This window comes from Silene latifolia, chromosome 1 (assembly GCF_048544455.1).
Source record: "Silene latifolia isolate original U9 population chromosome 1, ASM4854445v1, whole genome shotgun sequence".
Taxonomy (NCBI): Eukaryota; Viridiplantae; Streptophyta; class Magnoliopsida; order Caryophyllales; family Caryophyllaceae; genus Silene; species Silene latifolia.
The window spans coordinates 101,023,214-101,045,246 of NC_133526.1; the positions used below are offsets into that span (position 1 = coordinate 101,023,214).

Sequence of the window (22,033 nt, forward strand, 5' to 3'; positions counted from 1 at the left end):
AGACATGAGGATATTGAAGACCGCATGGTATGATCTTTCCAATCTCCTTTTTCCTCTTTATGTTAACGACTATGTGGCTTTATTTTGATTGATGCGGTAAAAACAATGTGAACTTAGGACTTGCATTTAGTTTATATGGCATATTAGTTGGTAGAATCATTTGCATTAGGATGTATATATGCTAGTTGCATCATGGCATGTAGTTTGCATGGTTAGAAATATTTTGTGAAACCGTCTACTTCGGAAGCTTGACAAGTGTATATAGGCCCTAGTAGATGCTTTTTCTTCTTAAAACTTTGCTTGTTAGAATACTTGTAAAACACCCTAGGATGTGTCATGCTAGTATCCTTTGACCCATGGATTAAGGCCTAGTCAAGAGTACCTTGTGGTGTGATAACTCCTTGGCTACCGTTTATTCCAAGGTGACCCTTGAAACCATGCATACAACCATCATCCATGTTCTACCACATTTTTGTCATCAAAGGGAATGGACACAAAAAGAAATCAATTTGAGTTCAATGAAATGAAAAGTGAAAGAAAGTTTGCAAAAATGCATCAAATGAAAAGAGGAGCAAAAATAGAACTCCTAAAGCTTCAAATATAAGGCACCCTCACTACATATGGGGTGAAATGCAAAGAAAAGTTGAAAGTTGTCAAGTGTTGAAAAGCCAAAAATCAAAAGAAATGGCAAGAAAGTGTTCTCAAATGTCAAATGCCACAAGAAATTGGGGGGAAAACAAAAAACAAAAGCAAACTCCCAAAGTGAAACTCAAATATCTATTGATCCCTTTATCCATCATATCCATTTTTGTGCATGGTAGAGAGGGGACGACCCTTCTTCTTGTCTAGGCAAGAGGGGGAATTCCGCGATCCTCCAGTGTTTCTAACACCATAGGGTGTTTACTCTTGACAAAAGCATTTAACGATTGAGGACAAAGGTACCCTAGCTTAACACAACTTGGAGGTGATTTATTGGTATCCTTCTAGGCTTAGTAGTTTGAAGAAATTGCATCTATGAAGGATTGTGTACCCTTGAATTGCTTCCCTTGTAGATAATTTCCGCCACTTGATGAGGGAGTGGCTATTCTTTTTGTAGATGCATCCATTATATGTTTTTGTGTGCTTAATGTTTGGATGTGTCGCCATTTTGGCAAGACCCACCTTGCCTTGCAAGAAGGCATCCTACCTCATGGTTGTCTTGTTGTGAGTTGAAGGGGCGGAGTGAGACCCGCTAATTGTCTCATATCGGCTATATTATTAGGATAGGTTAGTATTGGTCCTAGTCTTTGTCACCTCTTTACTCGGGACGAGCAAAGGTTCGGTTTGGGGATATTTGATGTGACCATAATTGGCGCATATTTAGCCCCCGAATTACCCTTGTTTCCATGCTTTTTAGTGCTTATTTGGGTCATTTCTTATCTTTAGTTTTTTGTTTTGCATATTCTTTGAGATTTTGATCCCTTGGTAGGAAAGGAGTAAGAATCTTTCATTTTCATGGCAAATCAAGACTAAATTGATCAAATTCAATGACCAAGCATCAAGGAGGGACAAGATTAGAAGGCCTTTGTACATATCATAGTAGAAGAGCAATGTTGAGAAAGGATCCTTGAGTCCCCAAGGAAATCCCCAAGGAATTTATGAAGAAAAGGGAAGAAAAGAAGAAGTCACCACGCTGACTGACAATCCGAGTGGATTGTCAACAATCCGCCCGTCCCGACCCTAATCCGCCCGGATTCCTTCACAGCACGGGTTGTCTTCTTCAAGCTACGAAAAGAGAAGCCCTTCTCTCCAAAAATACCGGCTTCTCCTTGCTCTACTTAAAAAGTGTAATTACTAGTTTAGCCCTTAGTTAACCCTAATGAATCCTCCCTAATTTTCACTATAAATACCCCATTAGTCTAATTAGAGGAGCATGTTCTTCTTATCAATAATTAGTGTAGTTAATATCAATCAAATCTCTCTTCAATATTGTAATCAAGTATTAATCAAGTTTTAATCCAAGTTTTAGTTCTTTAATCTCTCTTTTGTTCATCCTTTATTTTGGGTAATTGAAGATTATTTGGGTTATTATTGGGGGATTGACAACCTCTCAATCTAGCATTCAAGTACTTCTATTATTCTTGCTTTATTATTGGAATCATTAGTAGGTATAATCTCTTAATCCCTTTTTAATTATTGTTAATTACTTTCATTTATTCATCATGTTTCATATTGTTGGTATGATTGACAACCTTGCTAGCATGATCAACATGATAATGAGTGAGTAGTCTCTTAGCTAGGGTTAATGGGTGATTAGGGGAAACCAACATGGGGAATGATTCATGCTTAAATTAATATGCTTTCATGGTTTATTTGCTTGCTTGTTTTGATCTCAACTCATGCACATGTTATATTTGATGAAATGCTAAGCCTATGAATCCTTGCATTTACTATCATCTCCTATCTTTTCAATGAGACTTGTAAGACATAACCCAACTAGAGTCTCATTAGACCATGCATGTTGTTGAGTAGGGAAGATTAAGTCGACTTGTAGGTGTTGTACAATCTAATCGATTCGGCTCCGGGACCCAAACTTTCCTAGGATTGTAAGATATAACTCAACTCAATCCATCACAACAATAATTGCTTGCTTATAATTTGAGAACATGTTTGTATGATCATATCCCATGATTCCCCTATGATCCCATGACACCCTAGTGCCTTTAATCAATTGTTTACACCCCTTTTTATTCATCTTGCTTGTCTATTTTCATTGTTATTCTAGTTTAGTAACCTTCTACATCAACCCAATTTTTGACACCCCTTAGACACCACTAGTTACAATAGAAATCTCATTTCAACTCCCGTCCCTTGGGATCCGACCTTTACTTGCCTCTTTACTAATTGTAGAGTTGCTTGTTAAGCTATAAATTGTGTTTTGATTCGACCGTAACCAACGACCACATCTATTTACTTGTGAATACGAAATGGACCGATCAGTATGAGATAGTACATCCGATGTATGTTCATTTTCCTCCTTAGCTTCCAATAAGTCGGCTGGAAGTTTGGTTGATTAGGGATGTAGTTAATTCATGGCCATAGATTAAATGCATGATGAGTTTCAATTTATCTTTTTTTTTTTGTCACGAAAGTAATAAGAACGATTTCTAGTTTTGGTTTTATATAAAATATGAGTCAACTCATTATCTAATAATAGGATCAATAAATTATTTAGCAATTTATAGTTTTATATCAATTTTATTTTATTTTAATTAAAATATTATAATTTAGAGTTTAATGAAAATAATATAATTTGATTAAAAGATTAATTTTAATGAAAATATAATAGATGAATTAAATTGTAATTGTTATTTCCTTATTTAGTGAATGGAATTATCATTAGTTGCCTTGCCTTTTTTGTGAATATGCTTTTTGGTGGAAAAATGATAGAGTTCATCTATTCTTTTAGTGGATTGGAGATTAAGAACTTATTTCCTTATTAATATATAATTTTATAATGACAATATACATTGTAAACCTATGATCTATTCATTTCACAAATTTAGCCTCTCTTAATTCAATCATTTTAATCATTTTAACCTATGAACCTAGACTATCATCATTTTCCTTAATTCAATCAGCCTCTCTTAAAAAGAACATATACGTGTAGATACCCAGTATCTGTCAAGTCTCCAACAAACACTCGATGATTATCGGACTACAACATGCATAGGAATCACAATGTTTAATCGACAGCTTTGTACAACTATACGTAAGAAAACTTAAAATGATTCGAAAACAAAACATTTCAAAACATTTCAAAAGTACCTGGAGTGTTTAATGCATGACGACGGGGTCACAATGACACTAACTGGACTCAAAATCGACACCGGGCAAAAAACCGACTCAAAATTCAAATCCAGACTCCAACAACGAGTCAAACACAAAAAACAAGACTTTTCGAAACTTCCATGTTAAGTATTCCCGGGATGCTTCATTGTCAAGTATAAATCATGTCATCCAAAACATAGGATAGAACAAATCATGTTTACAATTGCGTGATAGTGACAAGACACCTCGAAGACCCGCGAAATGACTCGTGCCTCTTCGAGCAGCTCATGCGGCCACGTCGCTCAAAACGCACACAACCACCCATTTTTCGATAAATACCCCTCAAATGCCACCATTTGGGATTATGCGAGTGTCCGCCCCCTCATTTCTCCCTTAAAATTCTAGACTCGACTTCTCAAGTCACAAACTGACATGTGTTTTCGACCTACTGATCGAAAACACAAGCCTTACACATTGTTTGGTACCGTCATCGTGCATTAAATCACTTGACCGACCATCTCGATCAACTACACCATCACTAAACTTAAAACACTCTTTTACATTGCTAAAACGGTTTTCAAACCGAGTTTTCCGACCAAACAAGTTGATGCACTTTCGTCGATTTCTCATCTCAAGCTTAGCATGTAAGTATGAGGGTGAAAAAATCCTCTTCTATCATGTTTTTCATTTGTTTTATGACTATAATATGCTAAAACATGCATAACGTGATTCAAACATAGGTTAGATGAGCCAAAATCGGATTTTGGCCGGAGACAGGGGCCGCTTGTATAGCAGGAAGGCTCGCGCCTAAACCCCCTCTCAGGTCTTAATCCAGCCGTGTTTGGTCTCATCTTTCCTTTTCTATTTTATTTCTTATTTGTAATCGGCTTTTACCATTTCAAATATTTCAAATCATTTTCATGATAAACTTTTAACCATAAAACATTTTTCACCCTTGGTTCCTAATACCATGATGGTTTAATCCGTGTTTCGGTGATAATCTTTGGTTAAATGCATTTTAAAAGGTATTTTAAAAACCTTTTATTTCATTTCTTTACATTTTTCAAAACAAATATATTAGTCATAAATACAAAGTCATCCTTGGTTCTACATACCATGTTGGTTTTAAACCCGAGTACGATGATAAACATTGACTAATCACAAACAAATGGACTTAAAACAATTAGTTCATAATCATTTTCAAAACTATTCATGTCAAACTTGCAAAATCGAACCCGACATCGAATATTGTCAATACAATGACGATTATTCAAGTCTCGTTCTCGATACCAACACAAAGGCGGTCTAAACGACCTTTTCAAACCAAGATGGGTTCAAACACCCTCTTTTTAAACCATTTTACAAATCTTTTAATAGTCAGAAGACGTCCCTTCAACCGTCTGCTGACCCGTGCCTAAACAGGCCAACCATTTTCCAATCTTCAAACAAGGACAGGCCTGTTTGCATCGCCGGATGGCTCGCGCCTATATAGGCTGCCTGATGCAGACCCTGTTTCCTTCCAGCACATGTCCAGGACGATCCCGACTTCAGTTAACCCGAATACAGGACGGATCAGATGACAAATCTGCTCTTTTACATTGTATTTGCAAAACGCCTTACTAAGACAAATGGATCACGTTATGCACCATAAGCCTAACTCGGTAAATGGATGTTTAATTTCCGTCTTGCATGCAAATCAACATTAAATCCAACTTGACATCAAATACTTGATATTTGGATAAACAACCGATATAAAGCTCACATGTTAGGTTCAAACTTGTGGATGCGCATTCATACATTTACCCGTTTTATCAACTTTTACATTTAACCAACCAAGATCGATCAGTAGAGGCCGCTACCGCGGGAGGAATTGGATGTCCGATTAAAGGGCTTCCCAATACGTACCTTCACCTCTTATTCAGAAACTTTGGATAGTGGACGACCTTATCCAGGGCGTACGAGAGTCATTCTAGAGATAGGATGCTAAAGAGGGACGATTCCTTATCTTTAATACCTATGTCAAACACCGCTTTTTGCCTTGGTTGACCTAGGTATAAAGTGGATTTGAACGGGTTCTAAGCATCCCACAAATGCTTGGTGGCGACTCCGAACATCTCTTGCATCGTTTCGAGACCCTTGTCGAGACGAAAGCGACCGATCTAAAACGATCCGGTCGAAAGCATTCTTTTACGCCGCCGAGCGTGGCTTTCAAAGAGACCGCTGCATGTCCCACGGATCGGCTGATCGTGCAGGTGGCCATGTCAACATATTGGCGACTCCGCTGGGGAAAACTAGGACACTTGTGTCTTTGTGATCCCTAGATGGTGAGACTCGAACGAGATCTTGGTTGAAATGCATTAATTGATATTACGGTCATAAGTCGGGTTCCTTCTCCGGGCCCACAACCTAACTCTTTTCGACCAATTGGCTCGTCTCGCCGGCGTGAGTTTTCCCATCCCCACGTTTCGAATCCCGATTGAGTCAAGCATATCGTTGACGTTACACATTTCTGTTTCGTCAAAGGGCTTTCATTTCCTTCGAGCACGAGGCTAGGGCACCCTCCTTACACATTTTGTTTGGATTGGTATCCCTCTCAAAAATCGGGGTTTGATCGCTTGGTGTGTAACCCAGCCTTTTAAGCCAAAACCCGTGTCAGCATTATGCATAATATAATGAAACTGCGAGTGCTTATGTGTTATGTGATCATAAATCCTTCCGTGTCATTTCAAACTTTCAAAACCCCCTTTTTGCGCCGTTATAATGGCCGTTTCAAATCTCATTCTATCACTGACCGTCGCATTTCAAAAAGCACGCCTTTCTAGGCCGTCGTAATGACGATTTTCAAACCCGGTTTTCTACAACCATTTCAAACAACACGCCTTTCTAGGCCGTCGTAATGACGATTTTCAAACCCTTTTTTCTACAACCATTTCAACAAGACGCCTTTCTAGACCGTCGTAATGACGATTTTCAAACCTTGGTTTCCTACAACCATTTCAACAACACGCCTTTCAACAATTTGGGAAGAAATCAGTCAGAACCGAAGACAGATCAATGAACACACACGCGGACTGTTCAATGCGCTCCAGCATTGTTCACGTGTTTACTTGACGCCCAAGGAATAGACGTCGAGACTTCTTACCAAAAGGAGTCCTATCGTAGTTTAATTATATTTAGGTAATAAATATTTTGTGTTCAAATAGGATTATCTTATTTTCCTAAGTCGAGTTGGTGTAATACTTTCCTAATATATTTAGGAAAGTTTGGTTTCCTAATTCTAGATGAAGTTATTATTATTTCCTAATTAGTTTAGGAAAGTTTATTATTTTCTATTATGTTTAGGAGGTTGTGTTAGTAGTATAAATAGGGAGTCTTGTAATCCTTATTACTCAGATTAACTCGAGTTTGAGAATCAATATAAGTTTTCTTGTTGCTTATTGCTTGCGAGTTTTAAGTATCTTATTTCTTTCTTGCAAGGGAGAGATTAGAGTGTGAGTCAATCCTTGCGAGGTGAGAGTCATAAAACCAGTCGTGTGTGAGTTTGAGTTCCTTGCAAGGGAGAAGAGTTTATTTACGTCATATCCTAGTTTTAGTTGAGGGGTCTTGCGAGATTTTCACAACTAATCCATATCCTTTGTATTTTTCGTTCAATATTATACAAAAACCAGAAATAAACAGTTCAATTCCGCTGCATAGTTGATAATATAAATCGAACAGTTCACAAGACCGTTCAAATCCATAATTCCGAGTAGATTTACATCACCTGATTTCTTACGCATAGAGTGAATGGCTTCTTGAAAAACGACGATATTATTTGTAATTTGTCTCCCAGGGACAAATCCACTCCGAGTTTCATAAATAAGATGAGGCAGTACTTTTCTGATACGATTAGCTAATGTGTTGCTAATAATTTTATAAGCGACATTGCATAAGCTAATGGGGCGGAATTGAGAAACCACTTCTAGAGCATTAACTTTCGGAATAAGGACTAAATGTGTGTCGTTAAGTCCCTCCGGAAATCCTTTACCTTCGAACGCTTTAATAACCATGTCACATAAAGACTCCGCAACAAGAGATCAATTCTTCTGATAGAAAAGAGCTTGAAATCCATCTGGACCAGGAGCTTTCAGTGAACCCATATGATTAATCACTCGTTCAATTTCAGCAATATTAAACGGTCTAGTTAGCCATTCCCAGTCCTTATTATTAAATGCTTAGAACAAATCCCATGGGAGATTATCTTGGACATAGTGCTCCCGTTCTTCCATATATAGGGTTTTAAAGTAATCAACAATAAGCTTCTTAACCTCAGACGAGTTATCGGTCCATACGCCATTCACGCTTTTAAGGGAGGTAATTTTATTTCTCCAACATTTCACCAATGTTGGAAATGAGATTAGGAGCGAAATGAGTAAAGTAAAGACGGAATATGAAGTAGCAATTTTGGTTTACAACCCTACCGAGCAAACTCGACTACCCAATTTCTACAGATAATTTTAATCATAGTACAAAAACAAACAAATAAGTTTTTTTTTAAGACAAGTGCAAAAAAAAAACAAATAATTTTAATCAGCCTGGTTTATAAATTTTTATGGGATATTCTACAGTGTACCCTCGAGTTTTTCGGTATTCTATGTTGTACCCATACCTTTTTAAAATTCTATAGTGTACCCCTAAACTCTATACATTAGTCTATACCATGACCTTATTTATTGTCTTTGCTAACTTAGTTTCTTAATTGACCTATTAAATCGTTTATTTACCATTCCAATTACTCGATAACTTACTTATTTACTTCTTAGTTCGCTGAATTACCCCATAACCCATCAAATAACATATGAATCTAACTTAAAGTTCATCCAATATCCATTATTATATCATGAATCATAACTGATGTTTTTAATAGTAGTTTGTTCTTATTAAAAGTGATTTGTGATGTTTCTTATACAGGATGGTGATACAGCATTAATAAGTCAGAATAAAGGTCAAAGTATGGTTGTTTGATAGTGATAAAGTTAATAGAGAGGTAAACGCGGTCATGGTGGAAAAATAAGTAAGGAGTTTAGGGGTACAATGTAGAATATAAAAAAAAAGGGTACAAGATAAAAAACCGAAAAACTCAGAATACACCGTAGAATATCCCAATTTTTATTTACTAAGCTGGTCCTGGTGACGCGTCTCCAAACCCCCTGACAGCCACCCATAAGTCAATAACCTAATCTTCTTCACCCACCACCACATAACCTACCCCCTTTCCCCAAACCCTAGATCCCCCTTTTCTCTTCTCTCTCTCCTCTTCCTCCACCGCCTTCCGTTCCTCCGCTACCCAATTGCTACCGCCAATCGTCGATTCGCATCCCCCAGACGTTGATCCCCATCATTGATTGTTTTTTCTCTGAGGATCCGGTCGTGGTATTTATCTAATTCAATTATTTGTATGTTTTATCATTAGATTAATCAATTAATTGGTTTCGACTAAGAGGGTTGTTTTCGGGTTTGTGATTTTGTTTGTTTTGATTTTAATTGATTTCGATTGATTAGATCTAGGTTTGAAACCCTAGGTTTGATTTGGTGTCGATTGTTTTAATTTCGACGGAGATCTGTAATTCCTGTATCTCAATCTTACAATTTTGCTTATTTTTTGGTTAATTTTTCTGGGTAGAAAATTAATATGCTCACGTGTGCATGTTACGTCAGCATCTTAAGTAAAAATAAAAAATAAAAAAAATAAAACATGAATTTTACGTCTTCTATACTTGTTTACTACTCGTAGTATACCTTAATAAATGACTTTTAAGAGAGCACATTCAGATCGGGGAAAGTAGCAAATTGCTCCCAAATGTTTGGGGTTACGTTTTAACACGTGCAATTTGCCCCCAAACGTTTTAACATGTGCAATTTGCCCCCAAACGTTTGACAATATGTGCAAATTAATCCGATTTTAAAATTCCGACAGTTTTTTTTTATCTTCCACCACCCAATCCACCACAATCCAACACAACTGTCCGCCCCAAGTCCCTCGCCACGGTCCACTACCGTTCAAACTGCAACCATAACAATACCTCCAAACTCAACCCATTTTCTGACTATCACTCTCGTATCTAATTTTTCTTCAAGTCCAAGGTAACTTATCGGATTGTAAGCAATGAGAAAGAGTCTAGCGATAAGTATTGCACATGTGTTGTTTGCAGGTATAAATCAAAGGTTAATGGAATTTGATTGACTAATCAACTACAATAACAAAACTTAATACGAAGTACTCCGTATTAGGAAGGGGTAGAGTGACTTTTACGTACTACTCTGTAAAATAATATTACCACCTCTAATACATCAAATTAGGAAAATGGGTAAGGTACTTAGGTTTGAAGGCGGGTTATGTACGGGGTTTAAATGGGGAGAATAAAATTGCGGTGGAAGATTGTGTTGGATGGTGGTGGGTTGGGTGGTGGAAGATAAAAAACTGCCGGAATTTTAAAATCGGATTAATTTGCACATATTATCAAACGTTTGGGGGCAAATTGCACATGTTAAAACGTTTGGGGGCAAATTGCACATAACCCCAAACGTTTGGGGGCAATTTGCTACATTCCCCAGTTCAGAAAGTTTCCGACTTTCGCGGTTTTAATTAGGGCGATCATTAACGCCATACCGGAACGTAACTCTGCCACTCGAAATCCGCCTGGAGAAGTTGAAGTCATTACAAAATATTGCTCTCACGTATCGAATGACATAGTACTTTTAGGCTTTAGCTTTGACAATATCATTCGCCTTTAATTATGGCATATTATGGCGCCAAATGGTTTTTTAAGAGCTGATAAAGGGTTTGATAATATACGTCCATGGTGTTTGATAATATACGTCCATAGTGTTTGATACATGTCTCTTCTGAAACCAATTCAGTTGCTTGGCATGCAAGATGTTTTGTCCCATCTATTTCTGCATTCGATATTTTGAGGAGTCTTGCTCCTAATTGTACCATGTTTTTTCTGCTCAGCTCTCTGCCACGATACATGGGACATAAACGACCATTTGATGATGAAGTGGTCGATGAGGTTTCTCCCAAGCATTCGAGACAGAGTGGAGCCTGTGATGAGTTTATCTCACGCAATGATAGAACCTCAAAACAAGCTGACATTATGAAACGTCATGATTCAGGTATGGGTTTTGTCCTGAAAGACAATGTGCTAATGTTCACTAGTGTGGAATATTTATGATTGATTTTGCAATCAATGAAACAGTGTAAAGATGAAAACAGGTTTCACTTCTTACACATTTTATGTTTGCAGGTGAGTGTAGCATTAGGAAAGATGAAGTTGAGTATCATGATGTACATGAAAATGGCGGCTACCCTGATATTCTCAGGGAGGGTGCAGAGGAGACCGAAAGTGATGCACCTAGATTTGTCCCTTTGTCTCACTGGTCTACCAGTAACACTAGTGTGGAAGATGAGTCATCAGAAGAAATGTTCCACATGCCGTTTTCTCCAGGATATTACAATTTTGACCGTCCTTTTAGGTTGGTGTGCAGTACCGATGATGTATATCATTGCTTGATAGATAACCCTCCTCGAAAACAAGTCCCAATTGGGCCTGAACATCAAGCAGACATTCCACCTTGGGGCAAGACTACGTCAAATGGAAATCTTAATGGGACACGTATAATGCTAATTCTAGAGCGTCCGTCTGTCATACAAGGTATTTCGAAAGCTGGAGATGATAGGATTGACTGTATATGCCCAGATCCAGGCTCCGTAAGATGCGTGCGAGTCCACATAGCAGAAGCTAGGGATAAACTGAGGAGAGTCCTTGGCGAGCATGCTTTCACGGAGCTGGGCTTTAATGATATGGGAGAAGTTGTGGCAGACAAGTGGGAAAATGAGGAAAAGCAATTATTCCACAAGGTTGTATATACTAACCCAGTATCTCTGGGTAAAAATTTCTGGGATGCTCTTTCAGCCGTGTTCCCATCTCGAACCAAGATGGAGATTGTTAGCTACTACTTCAATGTTTTCATGCCGAGAAAGCGGGCAGAGCAGAATAGATGTGACCCGACGAACATACATAGTGACAATGATAAATGGCAGGGAAGTGATGATGATGATGACGGGGATGATCACGAGGATAATGACTCTGGTATCGAGTCCCCTGTACGTCTTGATGGTCTTGTGTTCCATCAGAACGGTTCACATGCTCGTGATTACGGAGAGGATGATGGTGATGTCTCTGATGATACCCATGAATTTGATGAGGGCACCAGCCAGGGGCATATCCATAATTTTGACACTGATTCCGCTTCCCAGTTCTCAGGAAAAAAAGTTTGATGATGGAGGCGAAAATGATGTTCGAGATGGGTCATGCACATCCTCTGATTCTGTGGCTTCTTTTCAAGAACGCCCAGCTCAAAATGACGGCTGTCACGACTGGCATGATTATATTATAGACTCGACCGATGCTAAAGCATGGGACGGGTATATGAATTGCCCTAAAACGGCTAAAAGTAATGGTGATTTTTTACCAACATGCAGTATGATCGAAGAGGTTTTTGGAGGAGATTTCGACTCCAAAGATCAAAGATGGTGAAATGGAGTAATTTTAAATTCTTGTATTTCATCAAGTTATATTACTCCAATTTTTTTGGCCGAGAATCGGACAGTAGACACCCGGAGATTGACGATGTGTTCTGTCCTCAGAAGGATGACCTCTTCCTAGAAAAGGATAACCATGTTTTCGTTGATAGTCCGGGGGTTCCAAAATCTTTCCCGGTGTAAATTGCTATTTGAGTGAAAGATGGGAGCCCCAAGTGTAAGATAGTAATGTTTACTGGTGGTGCGCCGATGTAGGCGTGTGGGTTGCTCATCTTTTACAGCTTGTAAAAACCCCAGTAATTTTGGTTAGCCTCTTCTGTAGTAGTTAGAATAACTGTTCTCGTTCTGATTTGTATCATTCTTTTATTTAAAATAAATCATGGATCGTAATTATTAGTTGACTTGGTTATTTGTTCTCTAAAATTTCAAGAAAAAAGTTGTAAATCACCTTCGTCCTGAGGACCTAATAAAATTATTCAGTAGGCGGTATTCCATTTTATTTGATGAAAACGTATAGTATTAGTGTACTGATATTCGCGGTGGCAGAACAACCCTATGTTACCCTACTTGCATCGGTGGGTGGCAGAACAACCCTATGTTACCCTACTTGCATCGGTGGGTAGCAACATAAATACTCGAACGTATGTTACATCATAACTTTTAATACAATAATAATCTTACCCTGGTTTTGTGATCAGTAGGATTTTTTGAGAAACAACTACAGTAGCATTATTTATGGTATGAAAGACAACAGACAGAAGATTTACAGTGATTACAATGACCATATAAGTTTATCAATGAAAAGGTACAATGCAATGCAGGTAGATTTGTTCCCACACTTTTCAGACAGCCCAGATTTCATGGCTATATCCATTGAAGAAATCATCTACGACAGAGTATAGACTTGTCAAAACTCGACCCGACCCGTTTTTTATGGGTTACAAACCCGGGTTTTTCAACCCGCGGCCTGTTTGACCCGAATACAAAATGGCCTGTTATTTTAGGGTCGAGACCCGACCCGAACGGGTCGACCCGGTGGGTCAAAGGTAAATTATGAATTACAAACACAACTAAAAAATCAATTTTATATAACTTTTATAATATTTAATAATAAAATAATTATTAAAAAAAATTATTTTAATAATTATGTCAATATAATTAATGTAAACGTTGAATATAATTAAAATAATAATTTTAAATATGTTTTACTTTTTTTAAAAATATTTTTTTAATTAAAAAATTCGTTTTAAAAACATGTTAAAAATTATTTCGTGACCCGTATTCTGACCCTAACCCGACCCGTATTCCGACTCGACCCAAGACCTGACCCGTCCAACCCGTTTGACAGGTCTAACAGAGTATCTTAGTTTATCTTCTATTGGTAGGTAGAAGAATTCTTTAGCGACCTTCATTAATTCTTCCAGGAATGAGCTTGTTAAAGTCGTGGTTTTTTTTTTTTTTTTTTTTTTTTTTTTTTTTTTTTTTTACAGCAATAAATAGCATAGCTTACAAAAGAGCTTCCTGAGCAAGATTATGAGCTATCCTATTCACTCCCCTAGGACAGAAACTAAGAGAGCAACAATGAAGATTAGACGCAATAGACTTAATATCCTTGATAATGCACCTAATAGACGCGATCGCCTTTTCCGCTCCAGCAACCTGCATAACCAAGTTAAGACAGTCCGTAACAAGCCTAACATGAAGGTACCCCTCGTCCAAGGCCTATTTAAGCGCCATGATAGGAGCATGTCCTTCGGCATGCAGGGGAGAAGCAGCGAACGAGCGAGCAAGATCGGATAAGCACCGCCCCATACCAGAACTCCTATCAGCCCTCCAAGCTGCATCACACTTGACAGTGCAAACATTCCCGCACACAGGTTCATCAACAATCCAATAAGGAAAGGAGTTTCCAATCCTCTTTGCTAAAACAAGATTTGGAGAGAGGTCCACCAGAGGCTCCTGAATCAGACTATCTACCGTACTACGCGTAGCCTCATTCATAGTTTGAATATCGCCAGTATAGACTTAATAGCACCCATGGGCCAAGGGCGTCGATTTCTGAAAACCATTTCATTCCTGCAACACCAGATTCTCCAGAGAGTAGCTATAAGTGGATAAAGGACGGAATTAGGGCCCGGGCCAATAAGAAAATAAGTAATCCAGTTAATGACCCACACTCTAACACCAATATCGACTCTCACCGTTAGTCTAAGACCTAAAGGGCAGCCAAACCATAGAACTTTTGCAAAGCTGTAGTCTCTGAAGAGATGCGAAATAGATTCCACATAAGGATTTAGGCCATCACATAGATGTACATGAAGAGCGCCAGATCATTTTTTTTCTTCAGGAACTCAGATGATACGTGCATTTTATATAGTCTTTTTAAGTCTCTTATTGCACGTATTTCTATGCGGTTCTCATAGTTCTATGCTATGAAATGCCCCGAACATTCTACTTTGGTTTTTTTTTTGCCTTATTTGCGGGAATGGACCTGAAAGTAGCAGAATTGAGCCTGGAACTGTCCTTTTAGCTTGCATTTAGAAGATAAGTGGGATTTGGAGCGGAAACGTTGCTGCCTTGGGACACGTGAAGTGATTTCGGAGGTCAAATCAACGAGTCATAGCTGATTTCAGTAGTGGAGTCATCGATCGAAGGCTTCTGTTAGCTGATCTGTTCGATCGAACACTTATGGAGGATGAGAAGACTCGATCGAATTGTTTTTATCATCGATTGAAAGGTGCTATCCTGGAGTTACTCGATCGAGTAAGCATTTCACTCGATCGAGAAGTTTCTTACTAGAGTTCCTCGATCGAACGGTTCCAAAGTGTGTGATCGAGTGTTTAGTTGTTTAGACGCGTGATTTTAATTCGTGTTTTAATATCTTAGGTCAAATAAATATCTCTCTTATATAAGGAAAGTCATAATTAGGCTCTAGGGGGATCTTTTCTGGGAGTATTAATCAGACGTTACTTCCTCTTTTCTAGATCGAATTCTTTGTAACCTTTCTTCTCTCTTTTATATTAATTCACTTTTGCTCATTTCTTCATCATGCTTGTTCTTGCCTTATTTCCCGTTCTTGTTTTATTTACTATTATGCTTAGCTAATCCCTTAATGCTAAGATTAGGGGAGCCATGGTAGTATAGCGATGATGCGATAGTTGGTTTAGGAGATCTAATGTTAGAATTGTTTCATTAACAATATAAATATAATCGTTTGGTTGAATGCATGCAACTGAATTAGTTAATCTGGTTAAGTTCAGACCTAGATCGAAAGATTGGAATGAATAGACCTGTTATGAGCAATAGACTACACTAGTGAGGGTGAAAGCTAAGCTAGTCGTATTTTAGGGCGGATAGCGGACCGAAAGGACCTTTCCTTTACCCTTCTCACATCAGACCGGCTGATCTCATCTTTAGCTGATTTGTGTAATATCATGGTGAACCGACATCCTGGTATATTTCTCTCTATCTGTTTAATCTCCTTTTTCATCCCTTGCTTTTATTAGTTTAGTTTATTCAACTCAAACCCCCCATCTTGTGACCTTAGACAGACTGAATGACAAGTAGATAGTGACCGCCTCCCTGTGGATACGATACCCGACTTACCTCTGCTGCATTAGTAGAGCCAGTTGGTTTTATTTTTGATAGGGTTGCGACAGCCGTGTCAAATTTTGGCGTCGTTGCCGGGGAGGCAATTATTTTATTTACTTATTTCTTATTTAGTGTTTTTTTTATTTAATTTAAAGAAATTAATTTATTTATTTTTCTCCCCTTTATTACACTTTTTTACCAACCACTTTCTTATAGATTTTACCTGGTTCATTCCGGATCTTTAACTCTATTTCGGTTTTTAAAAATCGTTTTAATCTTTTCTCTCGATTTAAATTTTAAGTTTTTATAAAAGAAAGACGGAATTCGATTTTAAAACCCCTAAGTTCACCTTGACTTTCCATTACATTTTCGTTCTTCCTTTTTGTTTTTCATCTTCCCTTTTTTATTCGCATTTTGAGGTGTGCGTTCACCCATGGACGGTTCGAAAAGATGATTCATGTCAGCCGACCCCAAATCATTTTGGGATTAAGGCTATGATGTTGTTGTTGTTGTTGTTGTATTTCTTTTTGTCTGTCTTTAACCTCAAGGAATTTATTCCTTGAGGCAGTTCTTATCTTTTTTCCTAGTTTTGTTTTGATAGGTCCTACAGGTCCTACCTAGACGGGTCTAGGTAAAAGATCATCAAAGGGAAGGCTTGAGTACCTTTGATCTTCGATTTATGTTCCATCCTATGGCGCAACAGGTGGTCTACTGTGAGAGATGTGGTGCTGTTGGGCACGATGCTGTTATTTGCTTGACAGGAACGACGAAGTCTATGCGTTTAGGCAGCGTAGACAAGCTAGTCATTCCTTTACATATGTGCCGCTACATCCACTTCAGCAGCGAGTTTATCAAAAGCCTCCATTCGTTTGGCCACCGCAACAACAAGCTCCTCCTGATAAACAGAAAGAAGAGATTGCTAAATTGAAGTCTTTGGTGAAGGCACTTGCACTTCAATTGCAAGAAGATGATAGATTTATGGAAGCTCAAATCAAAGAACTTGAGTCTCAAATAGCTCAGTTAGCTGCTGAGTCGAACTTTAGGCACACAGATCTATCTGAAAGCGAAGCATCATACGAAGACTTCTGCATTGTACAACAACAATCACTCGATCGAACTAGTTATATTGTTCGATCGAGTGGATTATATGAGGAAGCGATCAATCGAATGGATTACACTGCTCGATCGAACACTTTGCACGAGGAAGACCTCGATCGAGCAGATTTGTTAGTCCGATCGAGTAATATTCAGGAGGAAAGTTCACGATCGAGTACCATCTTTGCTCAATCTAACATAAGGGCCACGGAGAGCATTACTATGTCATCTGGGTTCGCTTCGGATGGCGATTTGGACGAAGACAATGGGTATGGTGAATCTCCCATTTGGAAAGCCGAGCTGGATGCTTTAGAGGCTGCAATTTACGGGACGGAATCCATAAAGGAGGGGAACGAGGAAGTAGCTGAGTCAGTAACTGTTCCTAGCGCGGTAGAGGTAATATGCTCTTTTGCCAATGATTCCGACGTTATGAGAGACCGACCTGAGGTAGATATTGATAATTTCTTGATTATTGTTATGACTGATAGTAAACTACCTCATATGACTTCTGCTATATGTTTCAATACTCCACCCCCTCCTAGTTGGATAAATAAGCTAATAATGTTTCACCATATTTGTCATCAAAAATTTGTTAGGCTGAGACGGTACTTCAGATTGCTCTTATATGCTCATTTTCTATTTTGGTGCTACTTATGCTTTTGTGTAGCACATGCGCAGATTTATGATCTTATGCTAAGAGCTTTGAGTTGCTTTGATTGTGACCAATTATAGCAATTGGATGAAGAAAAGAAGGTCGAGCTGGGACCTGTCTGAAACTAGCGCTGTCCGGGAGGTAACCCAGAGTTTTAAACTGTGTTTCCTTGACGCCTAAGAGTTGCACAATAAGGAGCTCTCGATCGAGCAATATGCTACTCGGTTGAGTGCTTGAGTCTTTCGATCGAGCATTATTCTTCTCGATCGAGCAACCACAGCTGCCGACCATTCGATCGAGTAATTTCCCTTTCTTCGATCGACCACTTTTGCAGCTCATGTTCTTCGATCGAGCAGGCTTGTTTGGATTCGCTTCCTGTGACGCTGTTCTGGAGCTATTAGCGACCTCCCATGTTGCTGGCTGGTTTGGGGAGGTCCCTACTTCGCGTGTTCTTGTGAGTTTTCCACAGTCTCTCTCTCCTTTTTAGTTTGCATTTCCTTTCCCTTTTTTGGGTACAATGAGGGCATTGTACGGTTTGGTTTGGGGAGGTTATGCATCCATATCCGTGTCTGCATGTCGTTTTTATTGCATTTCTGTTATCACGTTTAATTTCTGTATGCATTGTTGTTTATTTTTATAAAAATTCAAAAATCTCATAAAAATTAAAATTTTTAATAAAATCAAAAATTTCACGTTTACTTTTGCATATAGGTTGAGTCGGAACGGTAGTTTTCGATGATGATATTGCACTATAATTTGTCCTTTTGCTTAAGCCTTGTGAAAGACTATATCTTATTAACATTGTCTTATTGCATAATCTATGAGTTTATGTTAAAATTTAGCTGAACAAATAGACTTGACCTGAAATTTTGGCAAACTACTTATAATTTCTAAGTTTTAGAGCCATATAAACTGGTGTCATCCATGACCAGTTTCTGTAGGATTGTGAGTAGTTACTCCTTGCGTAACATGTTCATCAATTTGCACAAGTATGAAATTCAATTGCTTATTGCCTGCATACATTCGGGTTAGTGGTTGGTGTCACATGCAGGGAGGTGCTTACATTTCCTTTTCTTCCAGTTTTACCCATAAACTCCACATTTAGCCAAATTTGCCTTTTGACCCTTAACTACATCCAAATTTAGCTTGCCTTGTCAAGCTAGTTTAGTGTATGTTTTTGCGGTATATTATTTATTGAGCCGAGTTTGGTTTGTATTTGATTGGGAGTTGGTAATATGAAGAAGGAAGAGGAAATGAAACTGAAAAAAAGGGTTGAAAAAAGAAAAAAAAAAAAAGAAAAATCAAAGGAAACCGTGAAAAAGAGAAAAAGAAAAAAAAATGAAAAAGTTTGATTGTTGACGATTTTCGCTCCTACGTTTTATTTTGATCTTATGAGGAGTATGTTCTTGGTTGAGCGAGTTGTTGTGCCAATTAAGGGCACTATGCTTAATTTTGATGGATTAAGAATCGGATATGGTTCGTTTGGTTCTGTTTAGGTAGCTAGCTTGGCTCATTACCTCACATTCCTAAAAATGTTTTGCCTTTTCTTACCCATTACCTCACTTTACCATATTTTTGTAAGCTCTCGGCTGTGACAGGACCTTGTTTGGTTGGAATGTATGTACGGTAGCTAGAATTGTCTGTCATATTAGCTGCATGAATGCTTATGTGGGTCGTAGTTTAGGTGAGTGACTATTTTTCTTTTTTTCTTACATTTAATTACTTACCCTTTGCTTCATGAGAGAAGAGTGACCCGTGAGAGTCCATCATTAAAGGTCCTACAAGGTCGACGGTTCAGCTTTATTATAAACATCCTATAACTCGTTTGCATTTGACTGTTTCGCTATAAGTATTAGTTTGCTTGCATTAAATTGGTTTAAGTGGGCATTTGTAGCTAGCTCTGAGCTTTCTTTCCATTCCATTAGTTTGCATTTAGTTTACTCGAGGACGAGTAAAGGTTCGGTTTGGGGAGATTTGATACGTGCATTTTAAATAATCTTTTTAAGTCTCTTATTGCACGTATTTCTATGCGGTTCTCGTAGTTCTATGCTATGAAATGCCCCGAACATTCTACTTTGGTTTGTTTTGCCTTATTTGCAGGAATGGACCTGAAAGTAGCAAAATTGAGTCTGGAACTGTCCTTTTAGCTTGCATTTAGAAGATAAGTGGATTTGGAGCGGAAACGTTGTTGCCTTGGGACGCGTGAAGTGGTTTCGGAGGTCAAATCAACGAGTCATAGCTGATTTCAGTAGTGGAGTCATCGATCGAAGGCTTCTGTTAGCTGATCTGTTCGATCGAACACTTATGGAGGATGAGAAGACTCGATCGAATTGTTTTCATCATCGATCGAAAGGTGTTATCCTGGAGTTACTCGATCGAGTAAGCATTTCACTCGATCGAGAAGTTTCTTACTGGAGTTCCTCGATCGAACGGTTCCAAAGTGTTCGATCGAGTGTTTTGTTGTTTAGATGCGTGATTTTAATTCGTGTTTTAATATCTTAGGTCAAATAAATATCTCTCATATATAAGGAGAGTCATAATTAGGCTCTAGGGGGATCTTTTCTGGGAGTATTAATCAGACGTTACTTCCTCTTTTCCAGATCGAATTCTTTGTAACCTTTCTTCTCTCTTTTATATTAGTTCTCTTTTGTTCATTTTTTCATCATGCTTGTTCTTGCCTTATTTCTCGTTCTTGTTTTATTTACTATTATGCATAGCTAATACCTTAATGCTAGGATTAGGGGAGCTATGGTAGTATAGCGATGATGCGATAGTTGGTTTAGGAGATCTAATGTGAGAATTGTTTCATTAACAATATAAATAATATAATCGTTTGGTTGAATGCATGGAACTGAATTAGTTAATCTGGTTAAGTTCAGACCTAGATCGAAATATTTGAATGAATAGACTTGTTATGAGAAATAGACTACACTAGTGAGGGTGAAAGCTAAGCTAGTCGTATTTTAGGGCGGATAGTGGACCGAAAGGACCTTTCCTGTATTTTAGGGCGGATAGCGGACCGAAAGTACCGAAAGGACCTTTCCTTTACCCTTCTCACATCAGAATGACTGACCACATCTTTAGCTGAATTGTGTAATATCATGGTGAACCGACATCCTGGTATATTTCTCTCTATCTGTTTAATCTCCTTTTTCATCCCTTGCTTTTATTAGTTTAGTTTATTCAACTCAAACCCCCATCTTGTGACCTTAGACAGACTGAATGACAAGTAGATAGTGGCGGCCTCTCTGTGGATACGATACCCTAAAAACACCCTTAGTTTATAAGAAATAGGCAACTTCCAAAGCTCTGATTTATAAAAGGCAACAATGGGTGGAGACATTCTAGAGTAGTCAGCTACCGAGGTAGATCCATTAGATAGGGCCGTAGCAACAACATGATATCCCGGCTTAACAGCAACATGATATCCCGACTTGACAGTGAAAACACCATGTTTAGAGAATTTCCAATAGAATGAGTCATCCGTAGGTTGGCACGGAATATAAGCTTCGCGGATTTTCTTAGTAACTTCCTCTCCTGCATCAAAACCAAGAGAGGAGAGATCCCATCTCCTATGGCTATCATGAAGCTCACCGACCAGGAGCGTAGTATCAGTGGGAGCATCAATAATATCCCCGCAAAGATCCTAAAGACTATTGCCCTCAATCCATTTATCCTTCCATCATTGAGACGAGAGGAAGAGCCAATAGTCCAAGCAATGTTGTTGTAGATAAGATCAGAGCTCCAAACAAGGCTTTTAAGGGCCTATGATGACGCATGGGGAGCCTTCCAACGTTTCTGGAAAAGGGTATCCTCTTGATGACCAAGTTTGGGACCAATAACTTTACTAATAAGACTCCCTGGAACACTTAAAATTCTCCAAGCAGACTTGGCAAGGAGCGCTTGGTTAAAACAACCAATATTGCGAAATCCAAGACCCCTTCTCCAACCAGCTTACTAAGGAAATCTTTACTACACCAATGAATAGACTTCTTAGTTCTAGTTCCACTCCACCAAAAATGCACCATCAGAGACTGGAGCCTTGATGTTACACTTACCGGTATGCGAAATACCGATAAAGAGAAAAGAGATAGTGAAGAAAGAATAGAACGGATAATAAGAGTCAATTTGCCAGCCGCAAAGAGAAAAATGTTGTTCTACGAGGATAGCCTTCGCTTTGATTTGTCAACAAGAAATATAAACAGATCCCTCTTAGATGACCCAATACTCGTTGGTAGTTCAAGATAGTTTCCAAGATCGTGCCTAGAAGCAAATTTGTACTCTGACAAGCATTTCTTGGC

General features: G+C 38.4%; 1 protein-coding gene across 1 annotated transcript; it reads left to right on the top strand.

Moving 5' to 3' along the window:
• Positions 1 to 10,809: 10,809 nt before the first annotated feature.
• Positions 10,810 to 12,903, top strand: LOC141608196 (uncharacterized). Its single transcript, XM_074427561.1, has 2 exons — positions 10,810 to 10,965; positions 11,097 to 12,903. Exons 1-2 carry the CDS (start codon positions 10,821 to 10,823, stop codon positions 12,128 to 12,130), a joined length of 1,179 nt encoding a protein of 392 aa, XP_074283662.1. The 5' UTR covers positions 10,810 to 10,820; the 3' UTR covers positions 12,131 to 12,903.
• Positions 12,904 to 22,033: the final 9,130 nt, after the last annotated feature.